At 60.6% G+C, this 22,883-nt stretch overlaps 3 protein-coding genes across 8 annotated transcripts; 2 read left to right on the forward strand and 1 right to left on the reverse strand.

The window, feature by feature from the left end:
• Positions 1 to 869: 869 nt before the first annotated feature.
• PSMD2 (proteasome 26S subunit ubiquitin receptor, non-ATPase 2) lies at positions 870 to 8,147 on the reverse strand. The gene is made up of 21 exons (XM_079315694.1): positions 7,971 to 8,147; positions 7,195 to 7,251; positions 6,661 to 6,825; positions 6,308 to 6,429; positions 5,697 to 5,921; positions 5,435 to 5,593; positions 5,025 to 5,169; positions 4,775 to 4,835; positions 4,370 to 4,516; positions 4,097 to 4,203; positions 3,593 to 3,720; positions 3,426 to 3,513; positions 2,931 to 3,093; positions 2,734 to 2,835; positions 2,501 to 2,646; positions 2,238 to 2,321; positions 1,944 to 2,112; positions 1,754 to 1,848; positions 1,462 to 1,588; positions 1,259 to 1,377; positions 870 to 1,179 (listed from the first exon to the last, which is right to left on the reverse strand). The coding sequence occupies exons 1-21, from the start codon at positions 8,103 to 8,105 to the stop codon at positions 997 to 999; spliced, it is 2,727 nt and encodes a 908-aa protein (XP_079171820.1). The 5' UTR covers positions 8,106 to 8,147; the 3' UTR covers positions 870 to 996.
• Positions 8,148 to 9,190: 1,043 nt separating this feature from the next.
• Positions 9,191 to 17,591, forward strand: ECE2 (endothelin converting enzyme 2; the record flags this gene model as incomplete). Of its 2 annotated transcripts, none has more annotated exons than XM_079314751.1 (19): positions 9,191 to 10,017; positions 11,639 to 11,728; positions 12,101 to 12,245; positions 12,434 to 12,649; positions 12,724 to 12,848; positions 12,994 to 13,140; positions 13,217 to 13,282; positions 13,455 to 13,643; positions 14,052 to 14,194; positions 14,310 to 14,424; positions 14,673 to 14,783; positions 14,965 to 15,063; positions 15,147 to 15,224; positions 15,405 to 15,508; positions 15,798 to 15,908; positions 16,208 to 16,275; positions 16,926 to 17,116; positions 17,198 to 17,293; positions 17,415 to 17,591. In XM_079314751.1, exons 1-19 carry the CDS (start codon positions 9,976 to 9,978, stop codon positions 17,589 to 17,591), a joined length of 2,313 nt encoding a protein of 770 aa, XP_079170877.1. In that variant the 5' UTR covers positions 9,191 to 9,975. The 2 variants fall into 2 exon arrangements, with proteins under 2 accessions (XP_079170877.1, XP_079170878.1); XM_079314752.1 differs by having other exon boundaries at positions 11,642 to 11,728.
• A 652-nt stretch (positions 17,592 to 18,243) lies between these two features.
• On the forward strand, positions 18,244 to 22,018 carry LOC306806229 (mitochondrial ubiquitin ligase activator of nfkb 1-A-like). Of its 5 annotated transcripts, none has more exons than XM_079314753.1 (6): positions 18,244 to 18,714; positions 19,151 to 19,288; positions 19,519 to 19,606; positions 19,686 to 19,806; positions 19,967 to 20,077; positions 20,559 to 22,018. In XM_079314753.1, the coding sequence occupies exons 1-6, from the start codon at positions 18,634 to 18,636 to the stop codon at positions 21,253 to 21,255; spliced, it is 1,236 nt and encodes a 411-aa protein (XP_079170879.1). In that variant the 5' UTR covers positions 18,244 to 18,633; the 3' UTR covers positions 21,256 to 22,018. The 5 variants fall into 5 exon arrangements, with proteins under 5 accessions (XP_079170879.1, XP_079170882.1, XP_079170880.1 ...); XM_079314754.1 differs by having other exon boundaries at positions 18,709 to 18,748; XM_079314755.1 differs by lacking the exon at positions 18,244 to 18,714 and adding an exon at positions 18,760 to 18,973.
• The last annotated feature ends 865 nt before the right edge of the window (positions 22,019 to 22,883 follow it).

The raw sequence follows: 22,883 nt of genomic DNA on the forward strand, positions 1-22,883 counted from the left end.
GTCGCGCACTCACCCCAGGACTGACACCACTCGGGTCACACAACCACCCAGGGACCGGCAGCGGTGGCACCCGCACCCATTTGGTGCTTGGCATCGCCGGGACCCGGCCTCACCCAAGGACTTCCGCCCACCCGGAAGTTGACATTGCCCCGGTGCGCGCCCAGCCGTGCTCCATCCAGCCTTGGCCACACCCTCGTGTACCAACAGCTTCTCAGGACCAGCATCCGCCCAGGGTCTGCTCTCATGCGGCACTTGCACCCAATCCAGCACCCACCCCTCTCCCAGCCAAGACTTGCACCTGCCCATAACCCACCCAGCACCTCACACCCACAGGTTCCACCCTGCAGGATGCAGCACCTTACCCCTACCCTGAATCCACCCCACTTCCACCCAGACACAGCCTCCCCTGTCCACCCAGCTGGGGTACAGCAAGGTCCACAGCCAGTTTTGGAAACAAGGCAGGACTTTCCTCTTTGCTAAAAATACTTCCCATGTGGCTTTCCTCCCTACCTCCCTGACCACTTTTAACCCCAATGTCAGCTCTGGAGCAGCACCAAATGATGGCAGAGCCCAGCACATCTGAATAGTAGTTGAAAGTTTGGAGTTGCCAGCCCAGACCCCTCAGGAGGGCAGTCCCAGCCAGGGACAGGCCAGGCTGGGCTAAAGGGGAGTTGCACACTCTGAGCACATGTGGCTGTGCCAGGCGCACACACAGGGCACAGCTGGATACTGAAGGGATGCTGAAGTTTAGGAGCACCCATTGCACCCCACAACTCTGTGTTTATGCCCTGCATCTTGGGGTCTGCACAGTGCACAGCCTCCATGGGCCACAGACACACCCAAAAGGATGAGAGCCCAGCCCACACTCCCAGTGCAAGGAGAGGATGACAGCACTAGTCTCCACATAGTTTATTTCCTTGACTCTTGGTAACAAAAACAAACTAGTTTTTTCCCTCCCCCCCCAACCGTCTACCCACCCCCCAGTTTCCCCTTGGCTCAAACATCATAGTTGGGGTTCTTGCGTAGGATAACAAATCCCTCCAGGATGGGTGTCACAGGCACGTGCTCCTCTGTGGCCAGCTCTGCCCGTTCTCCATGTGCCAGCAGCACTGGTGTTGTGTGAGTCTGGAAGCCAGTGATGGTTTTGGGCTTGCCTGCCTGGCCCACCACATCCACAGCCTGTGAGAGAAGAGAGAGGTCAATGCCAGGGAAACAGGGACATCAGTACACCCTGTCCCCAGCCCTGGCTGCCCCTTACCTGTCCCACCCGAACTGACACGGGCAGAGGCCGTAGCTCCTCATCGAAGGTGACCAGCATGCGGGGCTGCATGGCAGCAACGAGGCCATAGAGAACATAGTGGGACTTGCCCAGGATAACTGGAGGGGAGACAGAAGTAAAGGGGCTGAGCAATGCCCATGCTGTGGGCAGAGGACTGGGGGGACAGAGCCCACACTACTCACTGTTGCGCACATCCAGGAAAGACACGAGGACGGTCAGCAGCCCAGCCACAGCCACCTGGCTCATGAGCTGGCGATCACTGTGGTATGGGCACAGGGTGAGTGTCCCCTTGCCCAGATGAGTCAGGCCCTGGTGTGGCAGAGAAAGCACGTGAAAGAGTGATGGAGTAACCTGGCACTCCCAGCCCTGCCCTCAGGAGGGTGTCACCCTCAGGACAACACTCTCCTCCCACACCCAGGGCAGGGACTCCAGACTTCCCCTTCCACACATGAGCAGTGAGTACAGTATTATCACCTGGGCCAACCGCACCATGAAGAGGTTGTTGGGGTCCTTGGCATGATACTGGGCCAGCTGCCGCAGCATTGCTGCCAGCCGGGCATTGTTGGTACCTGGGGACAAGGAGGTGCAGGCAGAGTAGTGTACAAAGCACGGGTCTCCCACATCCCCCTAAACAAACCCCTAACCAGGCTGTCCCCAGGCTTACCACTGCCCACCATGCCCATGGCAAAGATGGAGTTGTAGGAGACCTCGGGGTCAGCATCATGGGAGAACTTGCTGAGTGTGTCGAGGATGTTGAGCCGGGGATTGGAGACCGAGATAAGAGCCAGGGCCAGGGGCACAGCACGGCGGAGCGTGGGCTCCCCGTACCGCAGCTGCACAGAGGGGAGATGAGTGTTAGACAAAGATGACAAAGCGCAGCGAGGTCTACCGAGACAATACCCAGTTTCTAGGCCGAGGTCCCTTCCCGGCTCTGTGCTGTGCCCCCGGTGTCACTCACCAGGTGGCCGAAGGTGCGCAGGCCCATCTCCGCGCCAATCTCCTCACCCATGGCGATGAGCGCAATCCCCAGCACCGCTACGCCCTGCGGAGACACAGACACTGAGTACCAGGCAGGGAGCACCCAGCCCAACACCCAAGTTCTTAAGCCTCTGTGCCTAGGGGGACAGGGTGAGCAGGGAGCTCTGACACCACAAGGGTCTTAGGGACCCCTCCAAAGCCAGTTACTGCTCCAGGAACAGATCTCAACCCATATTTCCCCACCTGGTGAGCACCCATGTCAGCTGAGCTCTCTTTCTTCTCCTTCTCTTTCTTGTCCTTTTTGTCCTTGTCCTCCTCTTTCTCCTTGGAGTCAAAATGCTCACTGCAGATGTGCAGGAGCTGTTGCACCTTCAAGACATTCCCTGAGCCTGTGGAGAAAATGAAGGGCCAGGATCAGCAGACAGAGGACCCTGGGCGTGCTCCTGCCTCCCCTCACCTCGACCAACCCAACTCACCCGCATAAGCACAGATATCCACCAGCGTGTTGGCAAAGCTGCGGAATGGCTCCGACACCACCTCCAGCGCTGCCAAGATGGCCTCAATTGCCTCTCCCTTCCCTGCCAAGGAAAGCATTGTGGTTGAAGGGCAGCAGTGGAGGGATTTTCCCACTCCATCTCCCAATCCATGAGCCACTGGCACTGCCCAGCCTTACCCAAGTGGTTCAAACCCAGGCCAAGTGGCAGCCACCGGGCATAGGTGTCCTTCAGTTCTGTCTCTGATTTCTCCATGATGGTCTGGAGGATAGTTGAGGTGACATCCCCATTGCAGGAGCCCACTGATATCATCCCACAGGCCAGGGCAGTCACACCAGCCACCTAGTGATGAGGGAAGGAGCCATGTCATACACAGGGACAGCTCAGAGTAAGCTGGCCTACAGCACTAGGTACTCTTGGTCTCCACTTCCTATGAAAATCTGGGCTACTAGGAGACCAGATAGCTTCCTACTCTCCTAAATCTACTGCAATTCCATTGTGGCTGCAGCTCAGATATGGAAAATAGGGTCATGCTCTTCTGGCACAGCACAGTGCAGAGCAGGGACATGTAGCTTTGCTCTTGGAGCTCAAGAACAGCACTTGTATCCTCAGGAGCTGCAGGGCACTGTATGGGAAAGCAGGATTCACCCTGCAAACTCTGCCTCAGCCCCTACCTCCATGCTGGATTTGGAGTCTCCCATCACAGGCAGCAGCAAAGTCAGGACATCCTCACGGTTGGAGCCCGCATATGCCAGTCCCAGCCTAGAGAGATTCCAGAGGGGTGTGAGGGAAGAGCTGCACCACCCTGTGCAGCACAGGGAGGCTGAAGCCAGGCCCTTACCCAAAAATGGCTCCAATCCTCATAGTGTTGCTGTTGTGGAGGACATAGTCGGACAGGAGAGCCAGGGCAGGGTCACACTCATTTTTCACCCCTGAGTTGACGATGCCACAGGCCAGGAGGGCTCCAGACTGCAAGACAGAAGTACCATCACACACTAGCCACCCACACAAAGCTCCCTGCCAGCCAGTCACCTCACACATCACACCCACTCCGCAGGATGGACAAGTTGGTACCAAGTGGGCAACGCCACTCCAGATCAAGCCGAGCAATCCAAAGCTCATCATTCTGCGACAAGTAGAGCCCCCAAGTTCCTCAGGCAGTCCCCAAGAGATCCACACCTTGCTGTGATCTGCTCAGAAGCCTGAGACACAGGGCAACCAACCCTTCTCTGTGCAGGAGCTGAATTGCACAGGTGACCAAAGCAGGGACCATTCTCCAGCCAGCTGCACACCCAGCCCACAGCATGACTGCCCCATGCAGACAGAGGCAGGATCTGTCACTGACCTTGATGTAATCCTCTGAGGAGTACAGGTACTTGTCGATCTGCGTGAGCCCCCCGTCCACGTCCCACAGCAGGATTGTGCCCAGTGAGGCTGCAGCACTCAGCATCCCTGTGGTTCCAGGGAAGAAAGGCCATCAGGCCTGAGCTGATATGCCCCACCTGGGGCTTGCAGTAGCCAGGGACATAGGCCAGCTCACCACCCTTACCCCAAAAGTGACAGGGTGGTAACCCCAAGCCTCGAGGCACCTCCAGCCCTGCCCAGCCAGCTAACTCACCATGGTCCTTGTTCTTGTATAACCATTTATTGCCATCATCTGTCAGCAGCTTGTCCTGTCCAAAGGCAGCATTGACAAAGCCGTTCACAAAGGAGGAGGCCAAATTCATCCGGGCTGAGTCCACTTGGGAACCACTTCCCCCAAACCCTATGGAACAACAACAGGGTGAGGAAAGCAGCAACAGAAGCCCTGCCAGCCCTCCACTATGCAGTTATCTACACCATAGGGGAACAAGGCCCTGTCCCATCACCAACAGGAAGGAGTAGCCCAAATCTACAGGTCAGACACCATGGGCAGGCCATCTGCCCATCTCAGATACACATCTGACAGAGGCTCAGAGGTGCTTGGCAGCCTCAAGAACCCCACACAGGCAAGGATGATAAAAGCCACAACACAAGCTCTTACGGTTATTTTCCAGGTGGGTTTTGTAAATATCATCTGGTACTTTAGGCTCCATGATGTCCAGCTGCAAAGACAAGGGAGAAGGAGGTTACCTCCTGGCCAGCACATCCTACAATGGCAACCTCTCCAGGAGGTGTCTAGCCTAGATCGTAGGGATGATGGATTTCTTCTCAAATCTTGCCACAGAGCCTGGCAGCCAAGGCAGCCACAGCCAGAGGTAGCCCAGGGTGCTTTTCCCAGCTGGGATGCTCACCTCTCTGGCTAAGGCCAGGAAATTGCTGTTGAGCTGGACATTGGACATGATCTCTGTTAAGTCCTCGTACTCCTCCACATCCTCATTCAGCTCCAGGAAGACCCCATGGCGGCCCAACATAAAGGCCATCTGCTTCTGGACAACTCTGTGCAGAGGGGAGTGGTTTCCTGAGTTCCCAGAACCCAGCAAGCTCCAGCACAAACACAGGTTCACCAAGCAGTGCACCAACCTGCCCTGCCCTCGGCATACAGATATGGCCCACTCCTGCCCACCCTCATTTCAGGGATAAGAGTCTCAATCCAAATCCCCAGACACCTCTAGCAGTGGCAGATCCAACCTATCTCTGCCCAGACAGGGAGCCCCACCAGGATGAGCAAATGCTGCAGAAGGCAGGGAACATCTCTGCTTACACATCTTTGCAGGAAGTGAAGATGTCCTCCACCAGCTCCACATCGTTGAGCATCAGAGCCAGGCGCAGGGCTTCAGGGTAGCGATTGAATTTGCGGAAGATGCCCAGGGCACAGCGCAGGAGAGCCGAGTTCTCGGGCTCTGGGACGTAGCTTACACAGCTTTAAGGAGGAGACACACAGGAGGGTGACAACCACATCTGGCAACCTTGGCCCAACAGGGATCAGGCCCTGTCCAGCACCTCAGCTTGCTAAGCCCCCTCACCTGGTCAGGTAGAGGCACACTTTGGAGTAGGCATTGTCATCAATGTACTTCTCCAGCATGTCCATCTGCTCTATCTCCATGAGCAGGTCACAGGCCTCATGCTCTGCATTGTGGGCCATGTTGTAGGGGACAATCTCCTTAACCAGGGTGAGGAGTGTGTCCCTCTGAGCCTTGTCAGCTTCATCAATCTCTTGCCACTCCTTGGCCACCTCTCCTGCCAAATGCCTGCAGGAACAAAGGGGCATCATAACTACAAAAACGAGTTTCACTGGGCCATGAGAAGGTGGAGCAGCTGCTCCCAGTTAGCCAGGACTGTATACTGTTAATGGAGGCTCTGCATTCTGCAGAGCTTATAGGGGACAAGCCAGAGGAGGAACAGGGTTAAGACCAGAGATTTCACAGGCCACAGCAGCAAGACCTCTGCAGTTAGAAAACCATGAATAAAAAACCGTGAATGGACCATGAAGTGACACACGTGCAGGTGTGATAGGGGCAGATGAACAAATTACCAGCTAGTCAAGACACATCCCAAACAGGCCAGAGCCAAGGATCTTCAGGAAATTCTCCTGAGCCCTTATCCTTCCCCAAGCTCTGGTCTCAATCAGGCTTACCTGACATATTCATGCCCCCAAGATGCCAGCTCCTCTTGGGAGCCCACCAGCCGGTACTTCAGACACTCCCGCTCCCCACTCATGGTCATGGCCAGGACAGAAATGATGTCTGCTGCAAAGCGCTGCAGAAAGAGTGTGGAGCTCCAGACACAGGCCAGGCACAGGGAACCAGGGGTAGCCAGGGACACAACACCTTCCCTGTGCCCATAAAACACCACAGATGGCAAAGGTACCATCCTGACATGTTATAATCATCTGGAGCAAGTCACAGAGATTGCTGTTAGATCCCAGCAATTGCCTGCTCCAGCACTGTCCCCTGAGTCACACGGGATGGTGGGGCCAAGAATTTCTACCTTGTTCTCTCCTGGAGCCATGTTCTCATAGATCTCCTTCAGCTTGCCATAATGGGGCCGTAGGAACTTGAGAGGTTTGGGAACAGAGGTCATGGAGGTGGTGGAAGAGCGGATCTGCCTCCGCAGCTCCTCCAGAGCTGGGCGATAAAGTGATGTGTCTTTCTCCTGCAGAGGAAAGCTGCCTGTCAGGGAGCTAGAGGCTGGTTCCTGAGCCATCACCTCACCAGCCCTCCTGTAACACAGCCATGGCTCTTAGCAGAACAGCCTCCCACCCTGTGCTGCCTCCTTCAACCCAATAGCTGGAGAAGGAGGGCACAGGAGGGCAGAAACATTCTCTCACACCAGGTACACAAAGGTCCCTTGGGCACAGATCAGACAGAAAGCAAGGCTGGGAGACAGATCACAGCAGACAAGCAGGGGTGCCACTCAACTCAAGGTAAAATTCTCGCATTTCCATGGCACTAGGAACAGCCATGAAGAGACAGAGTCAAATTCTGGTCAGGACTCCTTGCTGAGGGGCACTTGCTGACTTACCCCCAGGCGCTCCACCAGCATCTCCAGCTCATCCTGCAGTTGCTTGTCCTCCTCTGACTGCCAAAACACACGAGAGATAGCAGAGTTAAGGGTGCAGTGCCGTAAGTCTTGGTGTGACAGAGGCAGAGGTCACCCCAAGCCACAGGGTACCAGGAGAGTGATGCACTCATTGCTCAGGGCACCATCCTGCCCCAGTGCTGCCAGGGTGGAGCAATATTCACATTACTGGGGATACTCTCCCAAAGAAACCACCTATTCCCGGGGTGTGAGATGCACTTTCCCCATCACTCTGCACTGTATGAAAACAACCCCACAGAAGGAGGCGCACCAGGTCACAGGCCAGCGGGGGACACTCCACGGACAGCAGCCCCTTCACCCACAGGCTGTGTACCCCAGCCCACAGGCACCCCCAGAGCCAAGGTCACCCCCGTGCTGGGCAAAGCGGGGATCCCTCCACAGCGCCCACTGTCACACACAGCTTGCTCACAGCACAGCCACCTCCACCGACACTCCTCTGCCACCCCCGAGCCCCCCGCCCAGAAATGGGAATCCTCGATCGCGTCACGCGGGCTCCCCGTGACGGCGCCCCGCCGAAGGGAACCCCCGCTGGAGGGAGTCCCGGAGGGATGCTGGCCGCTCCCGTGACGCAGGATGACGTCCCGTTCCCCGAGGGATGCCGGCCAGCCCCGTGACGCGGGATGACGTCCTGCACCACCGGTGACGCGGGCCCGAACGGGCCGTGACTCAGCTGCGGCCGGCGGCGCGGCAGCACTCACCAGCTCCTGCTCCTTCTCGGGCCCGGCGGGCGGGTCCCGGCGGTCCCGGCCCCAAGGCGGCGTGGGCTTCTCGTCGCCGCCCGCCCCGGGGCCACCCTGCACCCGGCTCTGCCCGCCGCCACCACCCGCGTCCATGTTCGCCCCGGTCGCGCTTCCGCCACACCGCGCCTGCGCAGCGCCGTGACGGCACCGCCGCGCGCCGCGGGCGGGGCCGGGGGCGGGGCGACTGCACGTGCGGGAGCATCGGCACCGACCCCGAAGCCGGCACCGACCCCGAAACCGGTACCAACGGTGACAATGACACCGACACTGACACCGATATTAACACGGACACTGACAGGGGCACCGACACTGGCACCGGCACCAGCACTGACCCTGACACCGGTACCGGCACTGAAACCGGTACCAACGATGACAATGACACCGATATTAACACGGGCACTGGCACTGGCACCGGCACCGGCACCAGCACCAGCACTTACCCTGACACCGGCACCGGCACTGAAACCTGTACCAACGGTGACAATGACACCAACACTGACACCGATATTAACACGGACACTGACAGGGGCACCGACACCGGCACCAGCACCAGCACTGACTCTGACTCCGGTACCGGCGCTGAAACTGACACCGGTTCCGGCACTGAAACCGGTACCAACGATGACAATGACACTGGCACTGACACCAATATTAACACGGACACGGGCAGCAACACTGGCACCGGCACCAGCACTGACACCGACTCTGGCACCGGCACCAGCACTGACGCGGACACTGGCGGCGGCACTGGCTGCTGGAGACCCGAATGTCCACTATCCTGGCACAGGCAACGCTGCCACCCGAGCTGGGCAAGTGAAGCAGCTTTGCTGGCAGGCTTGCCGTGGTCCCCACATGTCACAGACACCCGTGGCCATGCTGGTGCCCCACACCTGTGTTCACACACACCCCTCTTGCTCACATGTGCCATGCTGTGTCCCTGGCTCCACAGTTTGATGTGGAGGTGGAGCTGCCTCGCCGTCCTGCCAGGCACCCTGAGAAAGCACTTTCACCCCTGCACAGTAGCACCCCGGGAACCAAGCGGGTGACCTGAGGTGGTGCCTTGGCCCAGACGGGTGGTCACACCAGAGCTGGGAACCATCAAGGCAAGTGTGAAGTTGTGCACAGCCACGGCCTTCTCCCCACTCACCGCCAAGACTCCGGCCACGGCTGTGCACCCCTGGGTGCGCGCGGTGTGGCATTGGCCTAAGGGTGACAAAGGGGTGCCATCCTTTAGGTACCGGGGATGGGGTGTCGGTGTGACCCACCTGTGCGGGTGCTGCACTGGGGGGTGTGCCCCGGTACCCGAGCACGGCGTGCTGTTCGGCTGTGCACCATCACTACCCGCTGCCGGCGCCCGTGACCGGTGCCGTGCGGCGCTGCTGTGCCCCGCTGAGTGCTGAAAACAGGAGCCGGTCCTTGTGTCCCTGTGTGCATGTGCCGGTGCCCGTTGCGGGCAGCTGCGTGTGAGCCCGAGTTTTGCAGCCGGTGCCGCAGTGGGCGCCGGTCAGAGTGCCGGTGTCGGTGAGGGAGGCTGCCGGTGCCTTTGCTTTTGGAGGTGCGAGCGGCGGTGCCGGTGCAGACACCAGAGCGGGTGCCGGCGCGGAGCTCTTCCCGTGCGCAAGGCGGTCACCCTGGTGGGGGGGCCAGGCCAAGCGGAGCTGAGCGGTGCGACCGGGCTGGGCACCAGGGTCCCCGCTCCAGCTCCTCCCGGGCCGCCGGCCCCCGTCGCCCCCTCCCGGTGCCTGCAGTCCGCGCGCCGCCGGTCTCAGCCTCTGCGGCTCCATCCCTCCGCTGCAGCCCCATCTCCACCCGGCTCCATCCCTGCCCAGCCCCGGTGCCGGTCTTGGCGGCAGAACCGCCCGGTGCGGGCCATGGCGGCGGCGGAGGCAGGCGGCGCTGCGGCGGCGGCGGGGGCCCGGCGCGGCCCGGGCGGGGAGCGGAGCTAGGCGGGAGGCGGCCCGGGATGGCCAGGATGAACGTGGCCCTACAGGAGCTTGGACACGCCGTGAGTGCCCGGGGCAGCGGCGTGGCAGGGAGGGGGGCAAGAGGAGAGGGCACGGGAGGCACGAGCGAGAGGGGCAGGACGGGCCGGGGCACAGGAGAGCCCGGGGGCTGGAGAACTCAAGGAGCTGGAAGGGCTGCAGGGGCTTCGGGAGCCGGAGGGAGGGAGGGAGGGCGGGGGGGACTGGTAGATTACGGGGGGGCGGCGAGAGCCTATGGGATGCAGGGGCTGCGTGGTACCGGGCTAAGGGAACTGAATGGCTAGAGGGTCCCTGTCCCCCATGGTGGAGGAACAAGGATCCCCCTCCAAAACCCTGCCTGGGCTTGGACAGAGGGAACTGGGTTGGTTCAGACATGGCCCCACAACCTCACTCCACCAAGGCATGAAACGTACACTAATGCTGCTCCTGGGCTGACCCCCAAGACAGCACCTCTGGAGGGGGCAGGGGGCCCTGTCTCCACGGGTCTCAGCCCTACAGAGGGGGGTAGGAGGAGCCCCAGAAATAGGCTCCTGCATTAAGGGTGCCACAGAAGATGCTGGAGAGGGGGTGCTGGGTATTGCCCGGGATAAGGACCACCCAGGAGGGGAAAGGAGCATGTAGAAGCGAACTGGGGTGGTGGAGAGCCCAGGCTGGCCAAGCTCCTGCAGGATGCTGAGCAATCCCTCCTAACAAATCAGCATCTTCCGACTCAGTGGGGGGCTCCTGCCAACTGTCAATCCCACCCTCCTGCTGCAGCCCTTGGCGATGCCCCCTCCCCATCCCAGCAGTGTGACAGTGGGCAGAACTGGGCATAAGGCACACTCCTTGCTTTCCCCCCTGCCCATCATCCGCCCCACCCCAGGTCCCTCTTGGCCGCGAAGGCTGGGCATTCACTTTAGTCTGCAGCACAGACTGGAGGATGAGCTGCAGCCCTCCCAGACGTTAATTCTGAAGCTTAAGCATAGCTCACAACCAGCAGCATTGCTTATTTTCTTCCACCAAAACCTCCAGCATTTTCTTCTAGTTATTTCCCCCTCCAATGCTGCTGGCTCAGCTCCACCACCTCCCCCTTGGCTGAGTCCTCAGCAGCCCTCACGGCTGGATCTGTGCAGCTGCCTTGCGAGGTCAGGAGTAAGGGGGACCCTGCCCTGCTGGCTGGTACACACTGCAGTGCCCCTTCTCTCCTTGCACTCTGTTCTGCATCCTGGTCACCCCTGGACACAGGATGGGGCTGGAAGCACTTCCAGATGTTTCAGACCGGTGCACAGCTGCATGGAAAGTTCCAGTCAGAGGAGGAGGGGTGAGACAGCAGCACTAGGAAACCGTTGCTTGGTGACGGGGACCATGTCTCTGTGGCGATGTGTCACCTGTCGGCAGGGCTGATGCCATGGCTATGCAGAGGGATGCTCTGGTGATGGCCCCCAAGCCCCTCATTGGCAGCTCTCCTCATGATCTCCGGGGCCACGCAGGGCTGGAGACAACCTTTAGGGGAGGCCCAGGCACACTGAAGGGGGTCAGGGGCTGTCTCAGCCCCATTGTGTACTCACTGAGCAGGCACTGGGCCCTGCCATAAGGGCCAGAGGGTGTGGCAGGTCGGGAAACAGCCACCCCCACGTCCCTGTCCCAGCCCGCTCCCTCCCTCAGCAGATGCCCAACTACAAGCGTGCCACGCTGCAGGACGAGGAGGGGCCGGAGCCAGCGGGGGATGGCAGCGCCTCTCCCGACAGTGTGGAGGTGAGCTCTGCCCCGGCTCCTCCATCCTTCCCCTCTCCATCCTCTCTAGCCCCTGTCCTCACCCTCTGGGGCCTGCCCGCAACCAAGTGGGCAGTGGAAGCAGGGTTGGGAGCCAAGCCAGACCTGGCTGTCCCCAGGGATGTGCTGGGAGTCAGCCAAAATGCATCACAGAGTGTGCCTGGACAATTGTCCTTCCGTGTGGCTTGGGGGGGCTGCCAGCACCCACCACCAGCTTGCCAGGGCTGGTGGAGAGGGATGCACTGGTCCCATCTCCTCAGCAGCCACGCCAGGCACTGGGGAGCGGCGGGGAGGGAAGGGGGGCAGCGATGCTCGGCCCGCCATGGTGCGATGACAGGTCCTGCTCCTGCCCAGGTGGGATTTCGGAAGGGGCCGGGGACGCTGCTGAGCCGCCTGGCCTCGCGCAGCCAGCTGGAGCTGGTGCTCTGCGCTGTCGCCGTCTCCTTGGCCCTGCTGCTCAGCGTCGCCATCGTCACTCTGGCCATTCAGTACCGCAGAGGTAGGGACACTTGGCAGTGGCGTCCCCATAGCCGGGAGGGCACGGGAGAATGAGGAGTGATGGGTCAGCCCAAGGTGCCTGCTCCAGGTGCTCTGCCCATCTGGGGGTACAGACAGGGCTTGGCCCCGCTCCGTGCCTCGGTTTCCCCCAGTACACTCGCCCAGCCCCAGGCATGCCTTCCCTGCCAGATCCCTCTCACAGCACGTGCCTGACGGACGCCTGTGTCCGGGTGGCCAGCAAGATCCTGGAGGCCCTGGATACAGAGATGGACCCATGCCAGGACTTCTACCAGTACTCGTGTGGAGGCTGGATTAAGAGGAACCCGCTGCCCAACGGGCGCTCCAAGTGGAGCACCTTCAACAGCATCTGGGACCAGAATCAGGCCATCATGAAGCATCTCCTAGGTGGGCACCAAGGGGTCACAGATACTGAGGGGGTGACCTCTGTGTCACTGGGGCTGACCCACAGCCTCTCGCAGAAAACGCCACCTTCAACTCCAGCAGCGAGGCAGAGCGCAAGACACAGCGGTACTACCTGTCCTGCCTCAAGGAGCAGAGGATAGAGGAGCTGGGCTCCCAGCCCCTCATGGAGCTCATCGACAAGGTGGGCAGATACCCACCCATGAGCTGAGCTGTCAGAGCTCAGCCCAGAACATCTCCTGCTTAGCCCTTCATGTAACTGGGGAGGGAATAGACCTCGGGGATTGCACCCCATCCCTCCTTGAAGTGCCGGGTCTCTCTGATGACAGATTGGGGGATGGAACATCACTGGCTCCTGGAACCAAACCAGCTTCATGGAGGTACTCAAGAGTGTGTCCGGCACATATCGGGCAACCCCCTTCTTCACAGTGTATGTGGGTGCAGACTCCAAGAGCTCCAACAGCAACATCATCCAGGTTGGCACCTTGGCCCCCAGGGGTGGCAGACACCAGGGCACACCAGAATGTCTATGCTGCCCCTCTCTCCCCCCAGGTGGACCAGTCAGGGCTTTTCCTCCCATCCCGGGATTACTATCTGAACAAGACTGCCAACGAAAGGGTGAGGCTGGGTGCTGGGCATGGTGCCAACAGCAATCAGGGGAAATCCATGGCAATGGAGTGCGAGCAGCACTGGGACACAACTGGCATCTCCATCCTGCCTGTTGGGTGCCCACCCCAGGGAGGTGGGATGAGCTGTGATTGGCACTGAGGCAGGGCTTGGGGTTCCACAGGTTCTGGCAGCATACCTGGACTACATGGTGGAGCTGGGCACACTGCTGGGGGGCACCCCAGAGCCCACCCGCCTCCAAATGCAGCAGGTGCTGGACTTTGAGACCCAGCTGGCCAACATCACCGTGCCCCAGGCTGAGCGGCGAGATGATGAGAAGATCTATCACAAGATGAGCATCGCCGAGCTGCAGGTGGGCACAGCCCAGAGCAGCCTGGGGAGACCCTTCTGGGACATATGGGGAGCTGTTCAGAGTGCACCAAGGGGTCCGTGCCCACTGCTGTCCTCACTCTGAGACACCCTGGACAGCCCCACCTGCTGTGGGACATGCACTGGGTGTTGAAGAATAGTGCCCACACCCTCAGTTGTCACCATTTAGGGGAAGCTGACACCTCATATTGTGGGATCGAGGGTCCCCTCCTTGTCCTGCAGCATTAAAAGCAGCAGAACAACTGCAGAGAAGAATCTGGACTAGTGAGGGACTTTAGGTCCTTCCCAGAAAACACAGTTCCTATCCCAGGAGATGGATGCCCTTCATGCTGAGCAGGATGCAGCAGAGCCATACCAAGCCCCCGGTACCACATTCCTGTGTCCCTTCCAGCTGCTGGCCCCTGCCATTGACTGGCTGGATTACCTGTCCTACGCCCTGGCCCCACTGGAGCTGGCGGACACAGAGCCTGTGGTGGTGTATGGGGACACCTACCTCCAGCAGGTCTCTGACCTCATCAATGACACTGACAGGAGGTGAGGCTCCTTCACATCCCTGGCTGTGTGCCCCATGGCAGGGGCACATTTTGGGCCCATCAGTGTCTGGAAGTCTTAGACCGTGGTGAGCTGCAGCATCTCTCTGCTTCCACAGCATCCTGAACAACTACCTGATCTGGAACCTGGTGCAGAAGACAGCCTCCAGCCTGGACCAGCGCTTCGAGACAGCCCAGGAGAGGCTGCTGGAGACACTCTATGGCACCAGGAAGGTAACAGAGAGCCCTGGGATCAGACCCCTCTACCATCAGCCTGGAAGCAGCCAGGACCTCCTCTGTCCTTCAGATGCCCTTGGGATGCTAAGACCTGGATGCTTCAGTGGGAACCTAGGGATTATCTTTAGGGATGAGGGTTTTGCTGCTGTGCATCTGTGCTCTGAGGACCAGAGCCAGTCTGGGTGAAGACAGGGGAGAAGGGGAGTGGGCTGAGGGTCTCACAGACCCTCATCTTACTCCCACAGTCCTGCACGCCTCGGTGGCAAACCTGCATCTCCAACACGGATGACACACTGGGCTTTGCGCTGGGCTCCCTCTTCGTCAAAGCCACCTTTGACCGGGACAGCAAGGCCATTGTGAGAATATGTCCCCATCCCCTCCCCACCACCATCCAAGGGAATCCTAATTCCACCCAAGCCTCAGGGCTGGAAGGCAGGAACCTGGGAAATGGGACCCCCAGCTCTGGGGAGGTCCCCACCCTGTCCCCACCAAGGCATTGGGGGGGGGTCAGGGGCCTTCATTCCCTCCCCTCCCCAGGCTGAGGAGATGATCAGCGAGATCCGTGCAGCCTTTGAGGTGTCCCTGGACCAGCTGGACTGGATGGACGAGAAGACCAGGCAGGCTGCAAAGGAGAAGGTGACCCCAGGGAGGGAAGTGGATGGGAAACCTCACCCTATCCATATAAGCACCCCCATCTCACTGCTGGGGCCTCTCCTCAGGCGGATGCCATCTACGACATGATTGGCTTCCCTGACTTCATTCTGGACAACAAGGAGCTGGACGATGTCTATGATGGGGTAGGGAGCGCCTGGCTTTTGGGGAGAGGCTTGGCCATACCAAGCTCTGGGGGCCCCATCATCGATTAATGTCCCTATTTGGGACACTGCACAAAGCCAACCCAGTACTGAGTTCATCCTGGCCAGGGTGTGGGGAACCACCCCAGCGGACCTGTCCTCATCCCTCCTCTTCCTCACCAGTATGAGGTCTCTGAGGACTCCTTCTTCCAAAACATGCTCAACTTCTACAACTTCTCTGCCAAAGTGATGGCCGACCAGCTCCGGAAACCCCCGAACCGTGACCAGTAAGGGGTGGGCTTGGGGGGAGGAGGGGAGGATATGATCCTGGGTGTCTGGATGGCACTGGTTCAGTGGGGAGGAGGTCACCCTCATGGGGTAGCATAGCACTGTAGGTCACCTGTGGTAGCACAGGTCACCTGTGGGGGTGCTTATCCCCAGGTAAGGTAACAGGGTGGGGGCAAAAGTGTCAGCCTTGGGCAGGGCCCTGTGGTGGGCAATGGCACAGGAGGGTGCTGGAGCTGAGGTGAGAGGGACACACTCCTGCCTGTCCCCTGTCCCACCTTCCTGCTACAGGTGGAGCATGACCCCACAGACTGTCAATGCCTATTACCTGCCCACCAAGAACGGGATCGTCTTTCCTGCCGGGATCCTCCAGGCTCCCTTCTACGCCCGCAACCACCCCAAGTGAGTCTGGCATGGGGGGCACCTCCTGGAGGCATGGGTTGGATCAGGGCCAGCATGCCACAGAGCACACCCCCACCCCTCCACCTCCAGTCACAAATAAAAGCCCTGAAGGGCTTGGGTGTCCCTCAAGGCTTTACACACTGCAATCAAGGCCTGAGTCCCCCACCAGTGTCCCCAACAGGAGTGATTCCCCACTGGGTCCCAAGTGGAGCAGCGTTTCATTGGGTGCCCAGACAAAGATGGGGTGGGCTGCATTAACACATCCTGTACTTACCTGGTTCTTTCCCATGGCCCCACAGAGCTCTTAATTTTGGTGGCATTGGTGTGGTGATGGGGCACGAGCTGACCCACGCATTTGATGACCAAGGTGAGAGCCTACAGGCAGCGCTGCCCCTGACCCCCTGTCACCTTCCTGACCCCCCCCAGCCCCTGCCCACGGCATGGGGAAGAGGTGCCCTGGGTGCACAGGGGTCCTGCTTTGCCATCCATTGCATCATGTGTGCTCGTGCCCCCCTGGCCACCCCCTTCTATCGTCCTGTCTCCCCAGGTGGTACCTGCTGATATCTCCCCCCGGCTTCTCTGTGCAGCTTTCGCTCCATCCGCTTGGTGAGGACACAGTGTCTGCAGCCCAGTTCCCTTCTCATCCTCCTCCCTCCAGGGCATGGGATGGGTCCCACTCACATCCACTCTGCTTTGCACCTTCACCACAGCCCCAGAGCCGGCATGGGGTCAATGAGGGAATTTGGGGTCACAGATCTGGGCTGGGATAGTGAGAATGCACTGGGGGATGCCTGGGGACCTGAGCACATGACTGAGCCACAGGCAGAGCCTGCCCACAGCAGGGGCTGGGGGACACCTTCCCCCTGGGCGTGGACCCAAGGTGCCAGGTCCCCCTGGCATCCCCCGGTGCCCATTCCCCGACCACACCCCATTCTGCTTCGGGAACCCCTGCAGCAGAGGGGCTGCGGGTGGACGGCTTCCCCTGATCCCACCCCAACGCACGGCTCGGTCCTGCAGGACGGGAGTACGACAAAGAGGGAAACCTGCGGCCATGGTGGCAGAACTCCTCCTTGGAGGCCTTCAAGAACCGGACGGCGTGCATGACAGAGCAGTACGGCCGCTACACCGTGCACAGCGAGAAGGTGAACGGGCGGCAGACACTGGGCGAGAACATCGCTGACAACGGCGGGCTCAAGGCAGCCTACAACGTGAGTGCCGCCGTCCGGAGGGGACACGGACCCCCGTGTCCGTCTGTCCCTTCCCGGAGCTTCAGGCCAACTCTCCCGCAGGCTTACAAGTCCTGGCTGCAGAAGAACGGGGAGGAGAAGAGCCTGCCAGCCCTGGGGCTTACCAACCACCAGCTCTTCTTCGTGGGCTTTGCGCAGGTAGGGCGGAGCGAGATGATGGCCTTCCCGTGTTCCCCTGGCTCCTCGGAGCCACCCTACACTCCCCAGTCCGCAGCGGGGGTGCTCTGTTCCCATCCCTGCGCTGCTCCCGCTCCCTCAGGTGTGGTGCTCTGTCCGCACGCCCGAGAGTTCCCACGAAGGGCTGGTCACCGACCCCCACAGCCCCGACAAGTACCGTGTCATCGGCACCCTCAGCAATTCCCGGGACTTTGTCGAGCACTTCGGCTGCCCCCTGGGCTCCCCCATGAACCCCGGCAAGCACTGTGAGGTGTGGTAGGGACGGGGAGGGTGCTGGGGACAGAGGGGATGATGCTCTGCTGTGCCCCCCCTCCCCAGACCTCAGTGGCAGCCGGAGCAGAGAGCAGTCCCCCTGCTGTGCTCACACTGCACACCCCACACTGCACCTTCCCCGGCACACACGGCCCCACACCAGGCACCCACCGCAGCCCCATCCACAGCTTGGGGCTGGACACGGCCGGCAGAGAGGCTGTAGCACCCCCAAAACGCAGCTCTGCCCCACAACCCCGATGTGCTTTAGTCGGGCACAGCTCAGTGTCCCCTGCGCTGCGTTCCCCCCTCAGGCGGGCAGGTCCAAGGGGTCCCAGGGAAAGCACCAGAGCCAAGATCCCCCTGCTCCTGCCCCCCAACCTGCCGGAAATGGAGGCTGGGGGCCACCCGGCTCCGCGCTTCCCTCGTCCCCTCCCCACCCCAGCTTGGCTTCCCCATCCACCTCTGCTGGGACCAGCGGGCGGCAGCGGGGACTCTGGTGCCTTCAGCTGTGGGTGGCTGTCGCCGAGTTTATTTAACGATTAAAAGCAGTTTCCACTTACTCCAGCAGCTCCGGGTGCTTGGCGGTGTCGGGGCGGGGGGAGAGGTGGGATCTGGGCCGCTGTGAGGGGGTGACCCCAGGGCTGGGGTCGCGTGGGAGGTGAGATATCCCGAGGGAGGGGAGCGGGGATGAGAAGTGTGGATGGACATTCCCTGAATGAAGGAAGCAGAGGTGAAGAACGCAGCAAGGCCGGTGGGGACAACTCAGAGCAGTCCCCAATAAAGCCCAGCCCGGAGGTCCCGCTGCCTTCCGCGCGGGTTATGCCAGTTTGCCCCGAGCCTCCACTCCGACAGTCCAGGCCCCGCCCCGGCCGGTTCCGCCCCGCACAGCGCTGCCCCAGCCCCATTCCCGTCTCTCCCGAACTTCCCGGTACCGGGACCCCGCGGGACTCCTCGGGCACGGACAGAGCCGCTCGCAAGGGCTGCTGGGAGTCGTGGTTCTGCCCGCGGATTGTGCAGGGCATGACAGGAGTTGTAGTTCAGCATGAGGAATGCTGGGAGGGGTAGTTCGGTCACGGCAGGCCCGCCGCCTCACCGCGAAAGCTGGACTACATTTCCCATCAGGAAGCGCGGTAGGGCCGGGGTCCGGGCCTGGGCGCCTCGGGGGTATGGGGGCATCGGGGCTGGGCGCGGCGGCGGGGCCGGGCCGGGACCGAGCTGGGGGCTGGGCCGGGACAGATCGCGGGGCCGGACCTGGGTGGGAGCCTGGGCCGGGCCCCGGGCTGGGTCACAGGTGCTGGGCCTCGGCCCGAACCCGGGTGCGGGACTGGGCCCCGGCTGGGCCCGGGATGCAGTGTCGAGACGGGTATCGGGCACCTGTGGGTGCTGGAGGTGAACTACCCCTGCTGGGCCGTGGGCAGGCTTGGTCCTGGGGCGGCAGATCGTGGGGACAGCGCCGCCTTGGGGAGAGGGGTCCAGGGACATCCCTGCCTTCAGAACAGGGGCAGTGGGATGTCCCTGTCATGGGTGACATGGCCCCATTCCCCAGACAACATGCTCACCTTGCAGGCGTTGTCGCCCAAGCCCGGCACCATGGACAAACACATCACTCCGGGGGAGCTGCTGTGTCTGGGCTCCAGCCTTGCCTTCTCTGGCCTCTTCTACTACCTGTACAGGAGGAAAGCCAGAGTTGTGGCACGCATACAGGTAGCCCTGTCTCTCAGATGCTCCTTCCTGCCCACTGTCTCTTCCCCACTACCCTCCACAGTTGGATGTGGGTGCGCACACTGATGTCTGCAACCTGCTCCATCCTCTGGTGACTTCATGACATGCAGAGCTGAGCAGGCCACATCCTGCCAGAGATCTCCACAGAGCCATTGTTAGCCTACTCACTGCCTATCCCTGCCCATGCTCACACTCAGTCCATGCTCTTCCAGGAGGCCCCAAAGCTCCAGGTCGATGACAATTTGCCAGCCCTGGTGTCTGCAGCTGAGGGGAGGTGCCTGCCTTACGTTGCCCTGGAAGGTAAGGACACCCTGTGGCCCTGCATGAGAGACAAGGGTCAGGATCCCCTGTATTGGTGTGACACATCCCTTGTCCTTAGGCATAGTGCTGCCAGCCCAGGCTGCACTGACCAGCCACTACCATGAGGGGCTGCAGGGCGTGATCCAGAAACTGCTGCTGAAGGAGCATCGGCTGATCTGGAACAGCTTGGTCCGAAGCTGGTGAGTGATGAGGAGGGACTGCAGGAGGAGGCTTGTAGCAGTGAGTCCAGACCCCATCATCTGGGGTCACGTGAGAGGCAGAAAATAACTTGGTTAAAGACTTTAGTCCCTAAGCTTAGCTCAGCACTGAGAGCTCAGGGCTTCTCTGTGTTGTGGCCAGCAGGAACAAGGCAGTGATCATCCCCTTGTACTCAGCACTGGTGAGGCTACACCTCGAGTCCTGTGTCCGGTTCTGGGCTCCTCAACTCAGGAAGGCCATTGAGCTGATAGAGTAAGTCCAGAGAAGGGTAGCAGAGCTGGTGAAGGGCTGGAGCACATGTCTGATGAAGAGCAGCTGAGGGAGCTGGGAATGTTTAGCCTGGAGGAGATTCTGGGGTGGCTTTATCACTCTCTACAACCCCCTGAAAGAAGGTTGTAGCCAGGTGGGGATTGGCCTCTTCTCCCAAGCAACCAGTGATAAGACAAGAGGAAATGGCCTCAAGCTGTGCCAGGGGAGGTTTCAGTTAGAGATTAGGAAGAACTTCTTCACATAGAGGATGATTAGACATTGGAATGAGCTCTCCAGGGAGTAGGAGGCTCCCTCACCAGGGGGGCAGTGGATCTGATGTCCTTGGAGGTGTTTAAGGAAAGACTGGACTTGGCATTCAGTGCCATGGTCTAGTTGACAGGCGGATACTCAGTCATAGGTTGATCTCAGAGGTCAACCTAACCGATTCTGTGATTCTCCACACCCCAACCCTCTCCATTTGCAGGAGCGAGAGCGAGCGGGTGCTCTCAGAGCAGATCTACACTGTCCCCTTCCTGCTGGCCTCACCAGTCCCTGAGGCAGTGACACAGGTGAGTGTGGACAGCCCGCTCCAAGCTGTCTGCCTGCCCTTGGAGATGGTGTACGAGCGGTTCCAGCAGCCAACCCACAGCCTGCGCGACCTGTTGGGCCAGTACCTGATCGGGGAGAAGCCCAAGGGCATCCTGGAGACGGAGGAGATGCTGCGGGTGGGGGCCGGGCTGACGGGCATTGGGGAGCTGTCCCTGCACCCCGATGGATCCTTGCACCTCCAGCCGCCCGCCCAGGGAGGCGAGTTTTTCCTGTGCCTGGGGGACTGGCAGACGGTGCTGTCGGAGCTGGAGGCGACCAGCGGGCTCTGGAAGGCGGCAGCGCTGCTGTGCGCGGCTGCGGGGCTGGCTGTCCTCCTGCACGCCCTGTGCCGCGCCTACCGCCGCTCCCGCCCCAGGCAGCACCAGGAGGACAAGGAGCCGGATGGGGAGGAGGCTGGGGACCAGGCGCCCGAGGACTGCTGCGTGATCTGCCTGTCGCGGCCCCGCGAGTGCGTTCTGCTGGGCTGCGGCCACATCTGCTGCTGCTTCCGCTGCTTCCAAGCCTTGCCCACCCGCCTCTGCCCCATCTGCCGGGGACCCATTGACCGCGTGGTGCCCCTCTACCAGGTCTGAGAGCAGCCGGGGGAGCCCAGGGAGGGGCAGCATGAACTGGGCCAAGCCTGGAGCCTGCAGAAATCTCAGCTGCCTCCTCATGTGCAGCTGTGCAATTCCTTTTGGGAGGGAGGGGTCATGGTATGCCCTTCAATCTGCTGGGGGGGGGGGGGGGGGTTGGGTTACAGCCTCCTCATCCTCCCTCTGTCTGCCAGAAGGACGCCCCTAAACATGAAGGCTTGGGGAAAATCTACATGATGCCTAAGCTGAGGAGCTGAAACCCCAACTCCACACCGGGGCACTACTTTGGCTGCCAGCTATTGGACTTGTGTCTTTCTGAGCCATGACCTCCCAAAAGCCACGCAGGACTTCTCCCTTGTGGTTTTGTTCCAGCATGTGGATTTATGGGGAGGATTATGAGGGCAAGACCAGGGCTGGTGAGACACAGCAGGCACAGTGGAGTAGCAGAGACCCCTGACCCACTGCAGTGATATACCTTGGTGCCACCTTTGTCCTGCCACCCCAATCCACGTGCCTACAGCCACTGCCCAGATGACACTGGGGATGCCCAGGGGCTGGCAGTGGTGAGTACCATTGCCAGCTGCTCTATCACCCAGACAGGGGCTATGTCCCTTTGTTACGTCTGCAGGGAGAAAAGCTTTAGAGTGCCACAGAGCTTGCCCTTGTGTCCAGCCCCATTGCACCCGGCTTTCCTGCTCACCTCCTGGACAGGACCGAGTGTGGGAATGACTTGCAGTGGTGTGTGATAAAGCCAAGGAGCCGAGCTTGGCCTCACCTCTTCCTTCGCGCCGTTAAGCTGGGGGCTGGGTGGGTGCTGGGGGGTGGGCACCACTGCCTCCCCTCCTTCCTCATCCAAGGAGCTGGCCAGGCTCACAATAGAGCCCAGGTGCATCTCCTCCAGATGCAGCTCTGGATGGGGGGTGGCAGGACACACAGGCCCGTTGCCAAGGTGATTGTGCTCCTTGAGTCTCCATGGCAACTGCTCCCCTGGACCGCTCCCCATCACTGCCTGGCTGCAGTTGCCCAGGCAACCCACAGGCTCTCCTGGCTTCTGCAGCTTTGGGGTTCCCAGGGTTTGGGGGTGGGGGACAGCGCTGGCAGACCACTGTCAGCCAGGCAGCAGTGTTGGGATTGGAGGGGGATGATGCGCCCCCCTCCCCAGGGCAGTGGCCACAATTGCTGCCAGGCTGAGAGCTTGCTTGGGGCAAAGACACTTTGGCAGGGCTGCCCTCAGGACTCAGAACCAGACAGGGGGCCCCAGAGGACCCAGTAAGGCCTCCTGGGACCCACAAGCACTTTTGGGGTGGGGATGTGTGGGAGAGTTCTGTTGCTCCACCCTCCCTTTTTCTCAGCCCAGCCTCTTCTGGGCTGCAGAGTGAGCAGTGGGGCCCAGATTCCCCCCCTCACCCCCCCAGCATCGGGCATCCCCCCCGCAGCAGGAGGGATTTCGGGAAGGAGATAAATACCAGATGGGAGAGGGCCGGGCTGCCAGGAACACACTCCCTGCATGCCAAGAGCTGCTGGCGCGAGTGGGTGCGTGGGCAGGGGAGGGCGGGGGGTGCCCCTGCTCCCAGAGACTGCTCACCTCGTTCCCCAGGGCCCAGCAGCCAGCCAGGGAAGGGACAATT

This window comes from Erithacus rubecula, assembly GCF_903797595.1.
Source record: "Erithacus rubecula genome assembly, chromosome: 11".
Lineage (NCBI taxonomy): Eukaryota > Metazoa > Chordata > Aves > Passeriformes > Muscicapidae > Erithacus > Erithacus rubecula.

Coding starts and splice junctions, on each gene's coding strand:
- PSMD2 (XM_079315694.1), bottom strand. CDS start 8,105: ATGGACGCGGGTGGTGGCGGCGGGCAGAGCCGGGTGCAGGGTGGCCCC. Junction 7,252..7,970: donor CCGAGAAGGAGCAGGAGCTG/GTGAGTGCTGCC, acceptor GTGTTTTGGCAG/TCAGAGGAGGACAAGCAACT. Junction 2,836..2,930: donor CCTGGGTTTGAACCACTTGG/GTAAGGCTGGGC, acceptor TTTCCTTGGCAG/GGAAGGGAGAGGCAATTGAG.
- LOC306806229 (XM_079314753.1), top strand. CDS start 18,634: ATGCTGGGAGGGGTAGTTCGGTCACGGCAGGCCCGCCGCCTCACCGCG. Junction 19,607..19,685: donor GCCTTACGTTGCCCTGGAAG/GTAAGGACACCC, acceptor CCTTGTCCTTAG/GCATAGTGCTGCCAGCCCAG. Junction 19,807..19,966: donor AACAGCTTGGTCCGAAGCTG/GTGAGTGATGAG, acceptor TGTTGTGGCCAG/CAGGAACAAGGCAGTGATCA.